Source organism: Mastigoproctus giganteus, chromosome 13 (genome assembly GCF_048544385.1).
Source record: "Mastigoproctus giganteus isolate SK-2022 chromosome 13, ASM4854438v1, whole genome shotgun sequence".
NCBI classification, from domain to species: domain Eukaryota; kingdom Metazoa; phylum Arthropoda; class Arachnida; order Uropygi; family Thelyphonidae; genus Mastigoproctus; species Mastigoproctus giganteus.
In genome coordinates this window covers 147,613,566-147,629,235 of record NC_143587.1, presented here as the reverse complement: position 1 = coordinate 147,629,235, position 15,670 = coordinate 147,613,566, and the positions used below count along the sequence as shown (strand labels likewise).

The 15,670-nt window shown below is 38.4% G+C and overlaps 1 protein-coding gene across 1 annotated transcript in view; it reads right to left on the bottom strand.

Moving 5' to 3' along the window:
- Positions 1-15,670, bottom strand: part of LOC150076513 (muscle calcium channel subunit alpha-1-like) — a 1,171,392-nt gene that overhangs the window by 977,881 nt on the left and 177,841 nt on the right. Inside the window, exon 7 of the mRNA XM_090387375.1 lies at positions 10,735-10,850. Within this exon, the coding sequence (XP_090243501.1) occupies positions 10,735-10,850 (116 nt within the window). The remainder of the gene's footprint in view (positions 1-10,734; positions 10,851-15,670) is intronic.

Here is a 15,670-nt window from a genome sequence, read left to right as displayed (position 1 = left end):
ATATAGACAGTATTAGGGTACAACCTAACGAAAGAATGCAAAAAAATACACCAACCATAGTAATATCAAAAAATACTTTATTTCTGTCCCAAATGTTGAACAGTGGCACAAACAACTTAACAGATTCTTTAAAGATGCAGAATTTAAAACTGTAGCCAGGCCAATATGGAAATTACACACTATACTGAACAATCGCTCAGTCCTTTCCTCGTTCGAAACACAAATAAATGACCTAGTATACAACATTTCTTGCAGTGATAGGGTTCTACCTTATTAGGTAGAACCTTATCACTTAATAAGGTTCTACACGGTTTCCTCTGAATTTGTGTTAATCCACACACGGCCTCAAGAAGTGTTCTACATATCATATCGAGATAAACTTCTCTTATTCTTTTACAAATATTGATATTAATGTAGAACATACTGAGCAATATAGCTCTGGTTCATACTAGTAAATAAATTGGAAGTGATGGTCAAGACATCAATGGCAGATATTGTTGAGATATCAGAGACATGGTGTCACAGATATAAGTAGTGAAGAATTGGAATTTGGGGAGTACAATGTATACAAAAGGAGAGACAGGAGAGAAAGGAATGAGGGGATATGCTGATAATTAAGAAAAACACAATGTTGAGTCAGTTAACTCAACATTGTGTTGCAATGTCGAGTCAGTTAACTCAACATTGCAATGCATTGCTCATGTCAACTGGATGCACTTCCTTAGATTTTGTGTTTTTCTTAATTAGCAGCATATCCCCTCATTCCTTCCTCTCCTGTCTAGTCTTTCTTGTACACGCTGGTGTGACTTAAGCACTGGGAAAGCAAAAATGAGAGTAGGAGTATGTTATAGGCCTAATGATTCTAATTAGTACAATGAACAATTGTACAGAGAAATAAAAAGGGTCAGTAAATCATATTGTGTTATAATGGGGGATTTAAACTTCCCAGATATTGACTGAAACTTGTGGATTGGTCATACATACACACTAGCAAGACTTTTGTGGATTTATTGAATGATTGTTTTCAGCAGCATGTTACAGAAGGAACCAGAGAGGGTAATACTCTTGATCTGGTTATCAGCAGTGATTATTTGTGCATAAAGAATTTGCAGATAAAGGAACCACTAGGTGGAGTGATCACAGTCTACTGATATAGGATTTACTTAAAGATATAGTTACCATCAGGGGTAAAGGACGGGGTTTGGTTTACATAAAGGTGACTACAGTGGTCTCAGACCGTTTTTAAATTCTGTATAGTGGGACAAACTAATGTTGTCACCAAAATTAAATTCTAAATGGGAAGGATTCAAGGAACTACTAGGCTTTTCATACTGATTAAGAAATATTGTTCAAGGTTTAGGCCTAAATGGATGTGAGATGAACTAATGACACTCGTGACAGAGAAGAAAAATGCACGGGATGCATATAAATTATCAGGTGACACAGAAGCCTATGGCATATATAAGCTAGTCTGTAATCAAGTCATAAAGGAGGTTAGGTACGCGAAGGCATGAAGTGCTAGTCAAGACATCAAAGGCAGATATTGTTCGGATATCAGAGATGTGGCATCACACAGATATAAGCAGTGCAGAATTATAATTTGAGAAGTACAATATGTACAGAAAGGATAGACAGGATAGGAATGGAGGAGGGGTTATGCTGTTAGTTAAGAAACACATAAAATCTAATGAAGTGCATCCAATTGATGTTGGTGGACAATTAAGTGTTGAGTCAGTTTGGTATGACATAAGAACTAAGAAAGGGAAAATTAGAGTAAGTGTGTGTTGTAGGTCTAATGAATCTGATGAGTATAATAAGCAATTGTGCAGAGAAATAGAGTGGGCAAAGTGGGCAAGACTTTTTTTTGGATTTATTGGATGACTGTTTTCTACAGCAGCATGTTCGAGAGGCAACCAGGGGGAGTAATACTCTTGATCTGATTATCAGCAGATTATTCATGCATTAAGAATTTGCAGATAAAGGAACCACTGGGTGACAGTGATTACAATGTACTGATATAGGAATTACTTAAAGATGTAACTACCATCAAGGCTAAAGGGAAGGGCTTTTGCTTTCGTAAAGGAGACTACAGTGGTCTGAGACAGTATTAAAATTCTATACGATGGGACCAACTGATGATGTTACCAACAGCAAATTCAAAACGGGAAGCATTCAAAGAATTAATCTTGGAAGTTACTAGGCTTTTCATACCAACAAAGAAATATTGTTCAAGATTTAGGCCTAAATGGATGTCAGATGAACTAATTAGACATGACTACAGGGGTCTCAGACATTTTTTTAATTCTGTACAGTAGGATCCACTGATAGTGTTACCAACATTGAATTCTAAAGGGGAAGCCTTCAGGGACTTAAATTTGGAGGCTACTAGGCTTTTCATTACAAATAAGAAATACTGTTTAAGGTTCAGGCCTAAATGGATGTCAGATGAACTAATTGGACATGTGGCAGAGGAGAAAAATGTATGGGATGCATATAAATTATCAGGTGACACAGAAGCCTATGATAGATATAAGCTGGTCTGTAACCATTTCACAAAGGATGTTATGCAGGCAAAGGCAAATTACAATAAATCTTTGGCAAAGGATGCAAAGAAAAACAGCAAAGAGTTCTTTACTTATGTAAATTAGCATTAGCATTAGCATTAGTAGAGGCATTTGATGCAAGAAAGCAAGCTTATGCAGCATCAGCCAAAAAAAAAAAAAAAAAAAAAAAACCACTTCCACTTCACCCCTCTGTTCGTTCAAAATACCTGTCCAGCTGAGCCTTAAACTTATTTAGGCTATCAACCTCCACCACAAGGGATGGAAGTCTGTTCCACCAACCAACCACCCGCTGGCTAAAGGCAAATTTCCGCACGTCTATCCTACATCTGTCTTTCCTCAATTTGAATTTATGCCCTCTCAGGTGATTATTCTGAGCTAGAGGAAGAATCCCATCAGCATTGAGCATGCGCATGCTTAAACCATTCAAGGCTTTATACACCTCTATCAGATCACCTCGCTGGTGCCTAGTCTCCAGACACTGTAATTTGCAAAACTTAAGCCTTTCTTCGTAAGAGCACCCCTTTGTTCCATTCACTAATCTTGTTGCCCTTCTCTGTACTCGTTCCAGCAGCTCTACATCCTTCTTGAAATGAGGCCTCCAGACCTGTATACAGTACTCTAGGTGTGGCCTGACCATCGCCTTATACAATGGAATAATCACCTCCTTATCCCTGCTGGAAAAATTCCTGTATATCATTGACAATACTCCATGAGCTACTCTTGCAGCCCGTCTGCACTGCTCAGCCTTATACAATGGAATAATCACCTCCTTATCCCTGCTGGAAAAATTCCTGTATATCATTGACAATACTCCATGAGCTACTCTTGCAGCCCGTCTGCACTGCTCAGAGAACTTCATATCTGCCTGCACAACCACCCCCAAGTCCCTTTCATTCTCTACCACTGTCAGAGTTGTACCATAGAGTTGATACGTTGCTCTGGGGTTGCTGTTTCCCATGTGTAGTACTTTACATTTGTCAATGTTAAACTTCATTTGCCACCTCTCAGCCCATCTGCTCAACCTTTCCAGATCCTGTTGCAGAAGCATAGTGTCAGTAGTGTCCTTGACAACCCTGCCAACCTTTGTATCGTCTGCAAACTTGGACATTAATCCCGATATACAATCATCAATATCATTTATAAATACAGAAAACAATAATGGACCCAACACTGAGCCCTGAGGGACTCCACTAATAACATCAGTCCACGATGAGCAGTGTCCATTGATTACCACTCTCTGTCTTCTCCCCCTCAACCACCCCTTTATCCATAGCAGCAATTTGCCTCCAATGTCACACTGCTCCAATTTGTGTAGCAGTCTTCCATGTGCAACAGTATCAAAAGCCTTTCTAAGATCCAAGTATATAATATCAAAGTTATTCCCTGCATCCAGTTCTTTTGTGACTGCATCATAGTATCCAATCAAGTTGGTCAGGCAAGACTTCCCCTTAACAAAACCATGCTGTGTCTGAGCTATAACTGAAGTCTTGTCTAAATGATCCTGCAGTGCGTCTTTAACCAGTGCCTCCATTAATTTTCCTGGAACAGAAGTCAAGCTCACAGGTCTATAATTACTTTTGTCAGCCTTTGATCCTCCTTTGTGAATTGGGGTCACATTTGCACATTTCCAGTCTATGGGTACCTCCCCTGAGTCCAAGGAAGCTCTCATAATTATGGCTAAGGGTTTGCTTACTTCCTTTGCTGCCTCCTTTAATATAACTGGATAGATCCCATCCACCCCGGGTGCCTTTCTTGTGTTTATCTTCAACAGTTTCTCCTCCACTTTACTCCCAGTTATTTCAAGATTCTGTAACTTACTGCTAGAGTTGAATACACCTCTGGCATTCCCCTCGCTGAATAACTCCTCATGTGTGAATGGCGATGCAAAATATTCATTTAGTTTGTTAGCCACCTGAGCAGGATCATCAACACTTGACCCATCAATATCAAGTGGACCAATCTGATTCATCCCTTTCCTTCTAGAGTTTACATAAGTAAAGAACTCTTTGTTGTTTTTCTTTGCATCCCTTGCCAAGGATTTCTCGTAATCTGCCTTCGCCTGCCTAACCTCCTTTGTAACTTGGTTGCATATCAACTTGTATCTATCATAGGCTTCTGTGTCATGTGTTAATTTGTATGTATCCCATGCATTTTTCTTCTCTGCCATATGCCTCATTAGTTCATCTGACATCCATTTTGGCCTAAACCTTGAACAATATTTCTTAGTTGGTATGTAAAGCCTAGTAGCTTCCAAGATAAGTTCTTTGAATGCTTCCCATTTCGAATTTGCTGTTGGTAACATCATCAGTTGGTCCCACTGTATAGAATTTAAATACTGTCTCAGTCCATCGTAGTCGCCTTTACGGAAGCAATAACCCTTCCCTTTACCCCTAATGGTAGTTACCTCTTTGAGTAAATCCCACTTCAGCACACTGTGATCACTGCCACCTAGTGGTTCATTTATCTGCAGATTCTTAATGCATGAAGAATCACTGCTGATAATCAAATCAAGAGTATTACTCCCTCTAGTTGCCTCCCGAACATGCTGATGTAGAAAACAATCATCCAATAAATCCACAAAAGCCCTGGTAGTGTGTGAGTATCCAGCCCCCAAATTCCAGTCAATATCTGGGAAATTAAAATCTCCCATTATAAGACACTCTGATTTACTGGCCCACTCTATTTCCCTGTACAGTTCCTTATTATACTCATCAGAGTCATTAGGCCTATAGCACACTCCTACTCTCAATTTTGATCTCCCAATGCTTATGTCACACCAAACTGACTCCACACTGCACTGTCCAGCGATGTCGACTGGCTTCGCTTCCTTGGTTTTTATGTGTTTCTTAACTGATAGCATAACACCTCCCCCCTTCCTATCCTGTCTATCCTTTCTGTAGACGTTGTACTCCCCAAATTGCAGTTCCGCATCCCTTATATCTGTGTGACACCACGTCTCTGATATCCCAACAATATCTGCCTTCGATGTTTTGAGCAATACCTCAAATTCATCAAATTTATTTACTAAACTCCTAGCATTGGTGTACACGCAAGTATACCTGCACCTGTTTCTATTCTTAGCTACCCTAACACAACCCATGTGTTTACTTGTACCACAATGGCTCCCAGCAGTCTCTGAAATACCATGCATCTTGTTTTTCAGGCTTCTGCTCATTCTAATAGAAGCAGTGCAAGAATCTCTTTCACCTCTGCCAGTGGCTACTGTCAATCTATTGGTCTTTGTCTGCCCCCAAGCTAGCAGTTTTCCGACCCACCTAACACTGCCTCGATAGCATCAGCAAATATTCTTGCACCCTTTCTATTTAAGTGTATCCCATCCCTGTAGAAGCAATCTCTCCTGTTAACAAGTACAGTCCAGGCTGAAAAAAATTCTACCCCTTGAGCCTTGCACAATCTTTCCAGGGCTGAATTGATCGACAAGGCTCTCATCATATACTCCCTCCTATCGTGTCTGGGCAGAATTGCAGACACTTTCAAATTCAACCCTAATTCTCGGCTTTTGTTCAACAGTGACCTGTACTTGTTAAGTAATTCTGCCGGTCTCCTACTCTTAATATTATTAGTGCCAACGTGTACAACTATATCACCTTTTGTGCCCTTAAAAGATGATATTCGCTCTACAACGTCATCAACCTTTGCCCCTGGCAGACATACCCTGGTCCTGTTCCACCTATCTTTTTTACAAAGCATGTTCCCCGTTTCCCTGACAATAGAGTCACCAACAACTACTAGTTCCTTCGGGACCAGGCATTCTGCCTTGGGGGTTGTCTCTGTGTCACGCGATGCCCAAGTGCAAGCTCTGGTGTTGATGTGGGCAGCTGAGAGCTTGATGGGCCCCTCAATTTAGTTTCTTCGAGGGCATCCACCCTGTCCTTCAAGCTCTCATATAGGTCCAAAAGAACGCCGAGTTGTTGCCTGATATCGTTACACTCCTTGCATCGCGCACACACAAAGACATCCCCCTTGGCAGTATCAAGTCCCGTACCCGATTGCTCTGCAAACATCAAGCAAACAGTGCATTTTATAAGGCTGTGAGTCAGAGGACAACTGCCCCCCTCAGTTCTGCTTTGAGCCACAGCACTTCCATTAGCTTGAGCCTTTTGCTTTGCTGCTCTGGTCTGAGTCATGATTCTATTAATTTATTAATTAATTATGTTATGTTATTAATTATATTACGTTTGTAATCTAAGTCGTTATATGTATTTATTTAAACGTACAATTTAACTGCTAACGAAGTTCAACTCACGCTATCTAGTACGGTATATAACCTACGGTATATCTAGTATGGTAAATAGAAGGAAAGGAATGAATCCGATTGGACCACTTAACATAGATGGGTTGACTATTGATGATCATGCTCAGGCACCTAACAAACTATTGGTTTGAGACAGTATTTAAATACTATACGGTGGGACCAACTGATGATGTTACCAAAAGCAAATTCAAAATGGGAAGCATTCAAAGAATTAATCTTGTAAGCTACTGTGCTTTTTATTATTATTATTAGCTACATGGTACAAGGAAGCCTCAAACGTATGCTGCACCAGCCAAAAAAAAAAAAAAAAAAAAAAAAAAATCCCGAGTAATCCTGAGAGAGAGAGAGAGAGTTTCAAAAGTAGAAAGAAATCACCAAGAAACAGAAGAATGGTTATATCCAGCTCATGACCCTGGGTATGCAAGCCCACACTCACCAGATGTAACTCCCTGGGGTTAAGAAATGTTGTTCAAGATTCAGGCCTAAATGGATGTCCAATAAACTAATTAGACATCTGGCAGAGAAGTAAAATGGATGGGATACATATAAATTAACAGGTGACACAGAAGCCTATGATAGATATAAGCTGGTCTGTAACCAAGTCACAAAGGAGGTTAGGCAGGCAAAGGCAGATTACAAGAAATCTTTGGCAAAGGATGCAAAGAAAAACAGCAAAGAGTTCTTTACTTATGTAAACTCTAGAAGGAAGAGGATGAATCAGATTAGTCCACTTTATATCGATGGTTCAACTGTTGATGATCCTGCTCAGGTTGCGAACAAACTAAATGAATATTTTGCATCTACATTCACACATGAGTTGTTATTCAGGGAGGGGAATGCCAGAAGTGTATTAAACTCTGGCAGTTTGTTTGTTCGTTATTTGGTTTTTAGGAGCATTAGCAACTAAGGCCATATTGCTTCGGGGATATGCGGTGGTCATTCCCTGACCTTTCCGCAATCTTTGTATTTAGTGGTCACGGGCTCGAACTCTGGTCTAATCAAGAAGTGTGGCTACGCACTGCTGACTCCTGCCCACCTGGCTACGAAGGCGCCAACTCTGGCAGTAAGCTAGATAACCTTGTAATAACTGAGAGTAAAGTGGAGGAGAAATTGTTGAAGAAAAATATAAGAAAGGCACCTGGGGTGGATGGAATCTATCCAGTTATATTAAAGGAGGCAGCAAAGGAAGTAAGCAAACCCTTAGCCATAATTATGAGAGCTTCCTTGGAGTCGAGGGAGGTACCCATGGACTGGAGATGTGCAAATGTGACCCCAATCCACAAAGGAGGATCAAAGGGAGACACGGGTAATTACAGACCTGTTAGTTTAACTTCTGTTCCAGGGAAATTAATGGAAGCACTGGTTAAAGAAGCATTGCAGGATCATCTAGACAAGACTTCAATTATAGCTTGGACAGAGCATGGGTTTGTTAAGGGGAAGTCTTGTCTGACCAATTTGATTGGATACTATGATGTAGTCACAAAGGAACTGGATGCAAAGAATAATTTTGATATAATTTATTTGGATCTTAGAAATGCTTTTGATACTGTTGCACATGGAAGGCTTCACAAATTGGAGCAGCGTGACATTGGAGGCAAATTGCTGCTATGGATAAAGGGATGGTTGAGTGGGAAAAGACAGAGTGGTAATCAGTGGACACTGCTCTTCGTGGACTAATGTTATTATTGGAGTTCCCCAGGGTTCAGTGTTGGGTCCATTGTTGTTTTCTCTTTTCATTAATGATATTGATGATGGTATAGCAGGATTAATGTCCAGTTTGCAAACGATACAAAGGTCGGCAGGGTTGTTAATCACACTAATGACAGTACATTGCTGCAACAGGATCTAGAAAAGTTGAGCAGATGGGCTAAGAGGTGGCAAATGAAGTTTAACATTGACAAGTATAAAGTAGTACATATGGGAAGCAGTAACCCCAGAGTAATGTATCAACTGTGTGGTACTACACTGACAGTGGTAGAGAGTGAAAATGACCTGGGGATAATTGTTTAGGCAGATATTTAACCCCAGAGGCTCACAATCCAGTCTAGTGAGTATGGGCTTGGCACATCCAGGGTCCTGAGCTGGATATCGTCATTCTTATCTTTCTTGATGATTCCTTTCTACTTCTGACTCTAGTTTTCTCTCTCAGGGTAATTTAGAAATTTTTTTTTTTTTTTTTTTTTTTTTGGCTGGTGCAACATAAGCCTCAGGCTTCCTTGCACCATATGGCTAATAATAATAATAATATGAAGTTTTTTGAGCAGTGCAGATGGTCTGCAAGAATAGCTAATGTGTCTTGTCAACGATATACAAGAATTTTTCTAGTAAGGATAAGGAGGTGATTATCTCCTTGTAAAAGGCAATGGTCAGGCCACACTGAGTATTGTATACAGGTCTGGTGGCCTCATTTTAAGAAGGATGTAGAACTGTTGGAATGAGTACAGAGAGGGGCAACAAGATTAGTGAATGGAACAAAGGGTTGTTCTTACGAAGAAACGCTTAAGTTTTGCAAATTACAGTGTCTGGAGACTAGGCACCTGCGAGGTGATCTGACTGAGGTGTATAAGGACTTGAATGGGTTGAGCAAGCTGAAATCTGATGGGATTCTTCCTCTTGCTCAGATTAAGAACCTGAGGGGGGGGGGGGCATAGATTCAAATTGAGGAAAGCCAGTTGTAGAAAAGATGTGTGGAAATTTGCCTTTAGCCAGTGGATGGGTGGTTTATTGTTGGAACAGACTTCCATCTTTTGTTGTGGAAGTTGATAGCCTAAATAAATGTAAGGCTGAGCTGGACAGGCATTTTGTAATGAATGGAGGAGTGAAATGAGATGGTTTTTTTTTTTTTTTTTTTTTTTTTTGGCTGATGCTGCATAAGCTTGCTTTCTTGCATCGTATGTCTCTACTAATGCTAATCAGATAAGTATGCATCTATATTACCCCTCTTTCCCAATTAGCAATATTCCTGAACCCTTAAAGTACCCTCAATGGCACTGGCAATAAGCCATGCAACATATTTGTTCAAGTATATCCCATCTCTACAAAACAGATTTCTTCTCCCTTCAAGTGCAGACCATGCTGATGAAAAGTTACTCTAAAAACCTAGCAGGCAGAAATTGAGATAATATACAAGACTTTCATGATATAGTCCCTTCTATTGTGCCTGGGCAGAACTGCAGACACATACATATTCTTACCCAACTCATAGCATTTTTTCAGCACAATACTATATTTATCTAACAAGTCATAAGTTCAATCTCCTTATGAATTAAAGATTTTTTGCTCCCCTTAAAATCTGACAATCTGCTGATGCATTCTTAACTGCTGCTCACAGCAGATACACCCTAATTCTAATCCACATATCCTTATTACAAAAGTTGTTGACAGTGTGTGCAACTATCAGCAGGTGGTTGGTTGTTAATAGTTGGAACAAGCTTCCATCTGTTACAGTGGGGGTCAACAACTTAAATATGTTCAGGGCAGAACTAGACAAACATTTGGAGGGAACAAATGGGTGAAATGGGAAGGGTGTGTGTTTTTTTTAACTGATGCTATATAAGCTTGCTTTCTTGCATCATATGCTCTACTAATGCTAATGTTATCCATTTTCCTGACAATGGAATCTCCCAATAAAACTTATTCTAGCACAACTTTAAACTGTGTTTTTGTATCCAGCAGGATTTAAACTGCCTGGGAAATGTAATGACTAATGTTTACAACATCCGTCTGTTGGGTAAAATGAAGAAATGTAGCACTGTGGGTCTATGCGTACATGAAACACAAAGAGAAGGGAATAAATGGCTTGGTCAAGAGAGTTTGTTGTTTCACTTTTTTTTTTCCCTGACTGTTTGGGTAAAATTTAAAATAAAAATTAAATAAAAAAAAAAAAAAACTTACCACCTTGTGTAATCCAGTCAAGATAACCTCTAAGATCTTCTTCAATCTGCTGCTTTTCCCGTAATTTGTGAAAGTCACCCCTTGCTTTAGCTTTTTCTCTTTCTTTAGAAAATTCCCTAATCAAAAATAATGTTTTGTCCATTTTTTTTTTTTTTCATAACTGAAGATACAACAAACATGTTCAAAACTGCTCAGAAACAAAATTTATACAATGGTTCACTTTCATGCATTTATTCACTTCAAACACAATTATCCATTGTTGTTAATGCAGTACTGAATAATTCATCTAAAGGTTTCATAATATACATATTGAATTTTGCTAATTTAGCCAAGGTGGTATTTCAAGATGGAAAAGCCCTTAATTAGACTAGCACACTGAAGTGAAAGGCAAAAACAGTAACCAGTCATGTTGAGCCTGACAAGCCCTTTGTACTTTTAATTCCAAGTAAAATTTTCACTTCCAAAACATTTCAAATAGAAGTTTTTAACTCAAAAACAAGTTTAACTTTATTTAGGAAATATAAAAAAAATTAAGAATTTTAATCATTAATTAATGTCCAACAGACATTTTTGAAGGTCACCAGTCAAGGTTATTGCATTCCATAATTCATGGAGTTGATATTATCGCATAATGAGGGGAAGCTGTCCATTATGCATTGGTTAATGATGAAATTATAATCCTTTTGGATGCTGCTATGGCTGTAATAAAGTTTCTCCAGAGTATGAAGCATATTGCTAGATCAAGTTCAATTTATGAGGGACTGTATATACATAATAAATATCTGCATAATCTAGCACTGTTTAAAATTGACGTTACAAAAAAAAAACACTACATTTTACAATCTAAAATAAAATATTAAGAAAGCAAATTAAAAAACCCTATAAAAGATCAGATGTCTTAAATCCATGGAAAAAAGATGGCATTTTTCTATTTAACCAATAGATAATGCAATGGTGTTAATTTTCACAGTAGAACAAACTTTCCTTTACAAGTTCCCCTTGTATTGCACAACTTTAAAACAGATGGCCCTGTCAAAAGGTCATATTTTTATTTATTTATTTATATTTTTTTTTATGAAACCCCCAAACATGATAGGTATCAAAACCTATAGTACTTAGTACTGTGCATTGGTTGAAGGAGATGGGGGGGGCAAAAAAAAAAAACTTTGCTTTGGTGGCTAAACATGGGTTTCACCATTTCAAGCGTCCAATAAGTAAAGTGGTGGTACTGAACAGAATGATGAGAGTCATCTACCACCTAATTAGTCATTTGTTTAAAAGATGAGAACCAGTATACAAAATCTGTATCAACACTACTACAGATAAAAAAAATCTGTATTGTCACTACAGACCACTTGCTATCTGATAAGAGATCAGTTAGTCCTAAAACAGGCTGTCATAGCAGTGCCTCATCTTTTAAACAAAAGGCTAATTAGCCTTTTGGTCAGGCCATCTGTTTGAATGTTGTGCAATACCAGGACAACTTGTTACAAAGAAAAGTTTGTTCTGCTGTAAGAATTAAGATCACTGCATTTTCCATGCAGTTTAAATCATGCTGGCACCACAAAAAAAGGTCAGATTAAAGGACTAGACAGTCCTGCAAGCGTCTTATCTCTTTATGAGACCAATACAGCATAAGCTATAGACAACGTACAAGTTAGTGCAAACACATCGTATTAGTTTGTTTGTTTGTTATTTGGTTTTTAGGAGCATTAGCAACTAAGGCCATATTGCTCCGGGGATATGCAGTGGTCATTCCCTGACCTTTCCGCATCCTCCGTATTTAGTGGTCACGGGCTCGAACCCCGGTCTAATCAAGAAGTGTGTACTATGCACTGCTACTCCTGCCCACCTGGATATGGAGGTGCCTACATCATATTAGTACGCAACTAAACTCTGAATTAGCACAAATATGCAAAAGCGGCATCATTTAAGTTATATCTCATATTGTGAATACCTTCACAACGAGTTGCCATGATATTGCACTACTTTGAATAAGTAACATTTCACCAAAGGAGAAGACTGTTGTTACTTATTCTCAGCAGATATCACCACCCAGATGGCACCATTTCAGGGCTATTTTGTATATGTGTGGGATAATAACTCTACTATCCAATTGTCCCTATTAGACTTAGAAAAGAAAAAAAGTAGAGGGAAAGTAATAGTAAGAGTGGAAGAGGAAAATAAATGGTGTGAAAGAATGAAAGGGACAGTAACTCCTTCAACTCACACCACTCAAAAATTCATACACACCTCGGATAGGCAACGCTTCCCCAGTAGGGAAAACTGTTGTTACCTATTCTTGGAAACTCCAGACATCATCATCAGGCTCCCCCTGGTGCCGTTTCAGGGCTATTTTGTATATGTGTGGGATAATAACTCGACTATCCACTTGTCCCAATTAGACTTAGAAAAGCAAAAAGGTAGAGCGAAAGTAATAGTAGGAGTGGGAAGAGGAAAAGAAACGGTGTAGAAGAATGAAAGGGACAGTAACTCCTTCAATTCACACTACTCAAAAAACTCAAACTCCGCGAATAGGCAACACTTCCCCAGTGGAGAAGGCTGTTGTTACCTATTCTTGGAAACTCCAGACATCATCAGGCTCCCCCTGGTGCCGTTTCAGGGCTATTTGGCCCTTTTTCAGTGGGTGGGTAGGTATCCGAGTGATGCAATGATGACAAAACAGTTATGAAGTATAACTCCACAATATGGGAGATGCCTGATGGTGTATAATATAAATTAAGACTGAAATGTGTTAAGGGCTTTAGCCTCAGGCTGCGAGAGATTTAGACAATGTACAAGTTAGAGAAAACGCATCATATTAGTATGCAGCTAAACTCTGAATTAGCACAAATATGCAAAAGTGGCATCATTTAAGTTATATCTCATATTGCAAATACCACAATGAGTTGCCATGAAACTGCACTACTTCAAATAAGTAACACTTAACTGAAATGTGTTAAGGGCTTTAGCCTCAGGCTGCGAGAGATTTAGACAATGTACAAGTTAGAGAAAACGCATCATATTAGTATGCAGCTAAACTCTGAATTAGCACAAATATGCAAAAGTGGCATCATTTAAGTTATATCTCATATTGCAAATACCACAATGAGTTGCCATGAAACTGCACTACTTCAAATAAGTAACACTTCACCAAAGGAGAAGACTGTTGTTACTTATTCTCAGTGGATACCACCACCCAGATGGCACCGTTTCAGGGCTATTTGACCCTTCTTCGGTGGATGGGTAGGTATCCTAGTGATGCAATGATGACAAAACAACTATGAAGTATAACTCCATAACTGTTATACTTCATAACTGTTTTGTCATCATTGCATCACTAGAGTACCTATCCACCCACCGAAGAAGGGCCAAATAGCCTTGAAATGGTGCCTTCTGGGTGGTGGTATCTGCTGAGAATAAGTAACAACAGTCTTCTCCTTTGGTGAAGCGTTACTTATTTGAAGTAGTGCAATATCATGGCAACTCATTGTGAAGGTATTCACAATATAACTTAAATGATGCTGCTTTTGCATATTTGTGCTAATTCAGAGTTTAGCTGCATACTAATATGATGCGTTTGCACTAACTTGTATGTTGTCTAAATCTCTCGCAGCCTGAGGCTAAAGCCCTTAACACATTTCAGCTTAAGCTATATTAAAAAAAATACTTTTGAATTTTTCTCTTTTAGTGCTATCTGTTATTCAGTAAACTTCATAATTTAGGTTGAACTTACTATTCTTGTATATTATTGCAATGCGGCTGGTCACACAGCACTTATGTGAGCTGGTGATCAGTTTGACATCACTTCAGAATAGCTGAGAGAGAAAATATCAGTGTTATATAGCAGGAAAAATGTATGCTTGATTAAAAGTATGGTTTGTCTCTTCCATAAGCAACTTCTTACTGATGAGCACAACCAATAAATTTATTTACACACAACCAACATTTTTTTTTTTTTTGCCATCAAAATTAGTAACACAACTCATCAGATGCATTACTAAATTAGGGAAAAACAACCAGCAGCGAAGGGTCACTCGATTTCCCACTCTGTACAGGCAGTTCTCACTTTACGAGTTCTCATGTTTATGAGTTTTTATTTATCAAGTATCAACAAAATCAAAAATATGAACATTAATTGCAAAAAAATTAATGTTAAACATTCATAAATATAGCATTTCAAACAACACACGTAGCTATACAATACAGTATACCCAGCTTTATGATATTAATCCGTTCCAGAAACACCATCATATCATAAAAATATCGCAATGTGAACCCAATAACACATTTTTTGGTAACTCGTTCTACAACCTCTGAAGTTGAAATTTTCGCTATATAACTCTTTGAAAAGTCATTTTTATAGAGTAAATTGTATTAGTTACCAATTCAAATCACTAAAATGCACTATTTCATCATTGTCATATGTTCCGCTATAAGAATCAATTTTAAATGCCTTTGTGATATTTTTCTAAAGCACATTTCTGGAGGTCACGACCATAAAACAATAAAAACAATTTGCACTTTCTGGTGGGCTTTTTCTGTTACTGCAAGCAATTATAAATGGGTAGTGAACTCGATCTTCTTGCATTTGTGAAAATACCAATAGCTGGAATTGTGTGGGTTTTTACGTTATTATGGTGAAATGTGTTAGCCCTTTACTGACATCTTCAATCATATAAAAAAACATAAATAAATTTTCGAAATCTTCTCTTCATTCCCTTTTTTTTTTTAAGCTTCGTAAACTTGTTACTCCTCGCGAATCGTGTTAGTTGCAATTTGTGCGTTCCTTTAAAAAATGCTTACACATGCTATTGAAATTTATAAAGAAAAGAGAAGGTTATCTTGGAAACAAACACCTCTTGAAGCATTTCTGAAGAAGACGACACCTTGTGCAACAAACCAACGAGTGTGAAGCCAATAATGAGTGATCAAC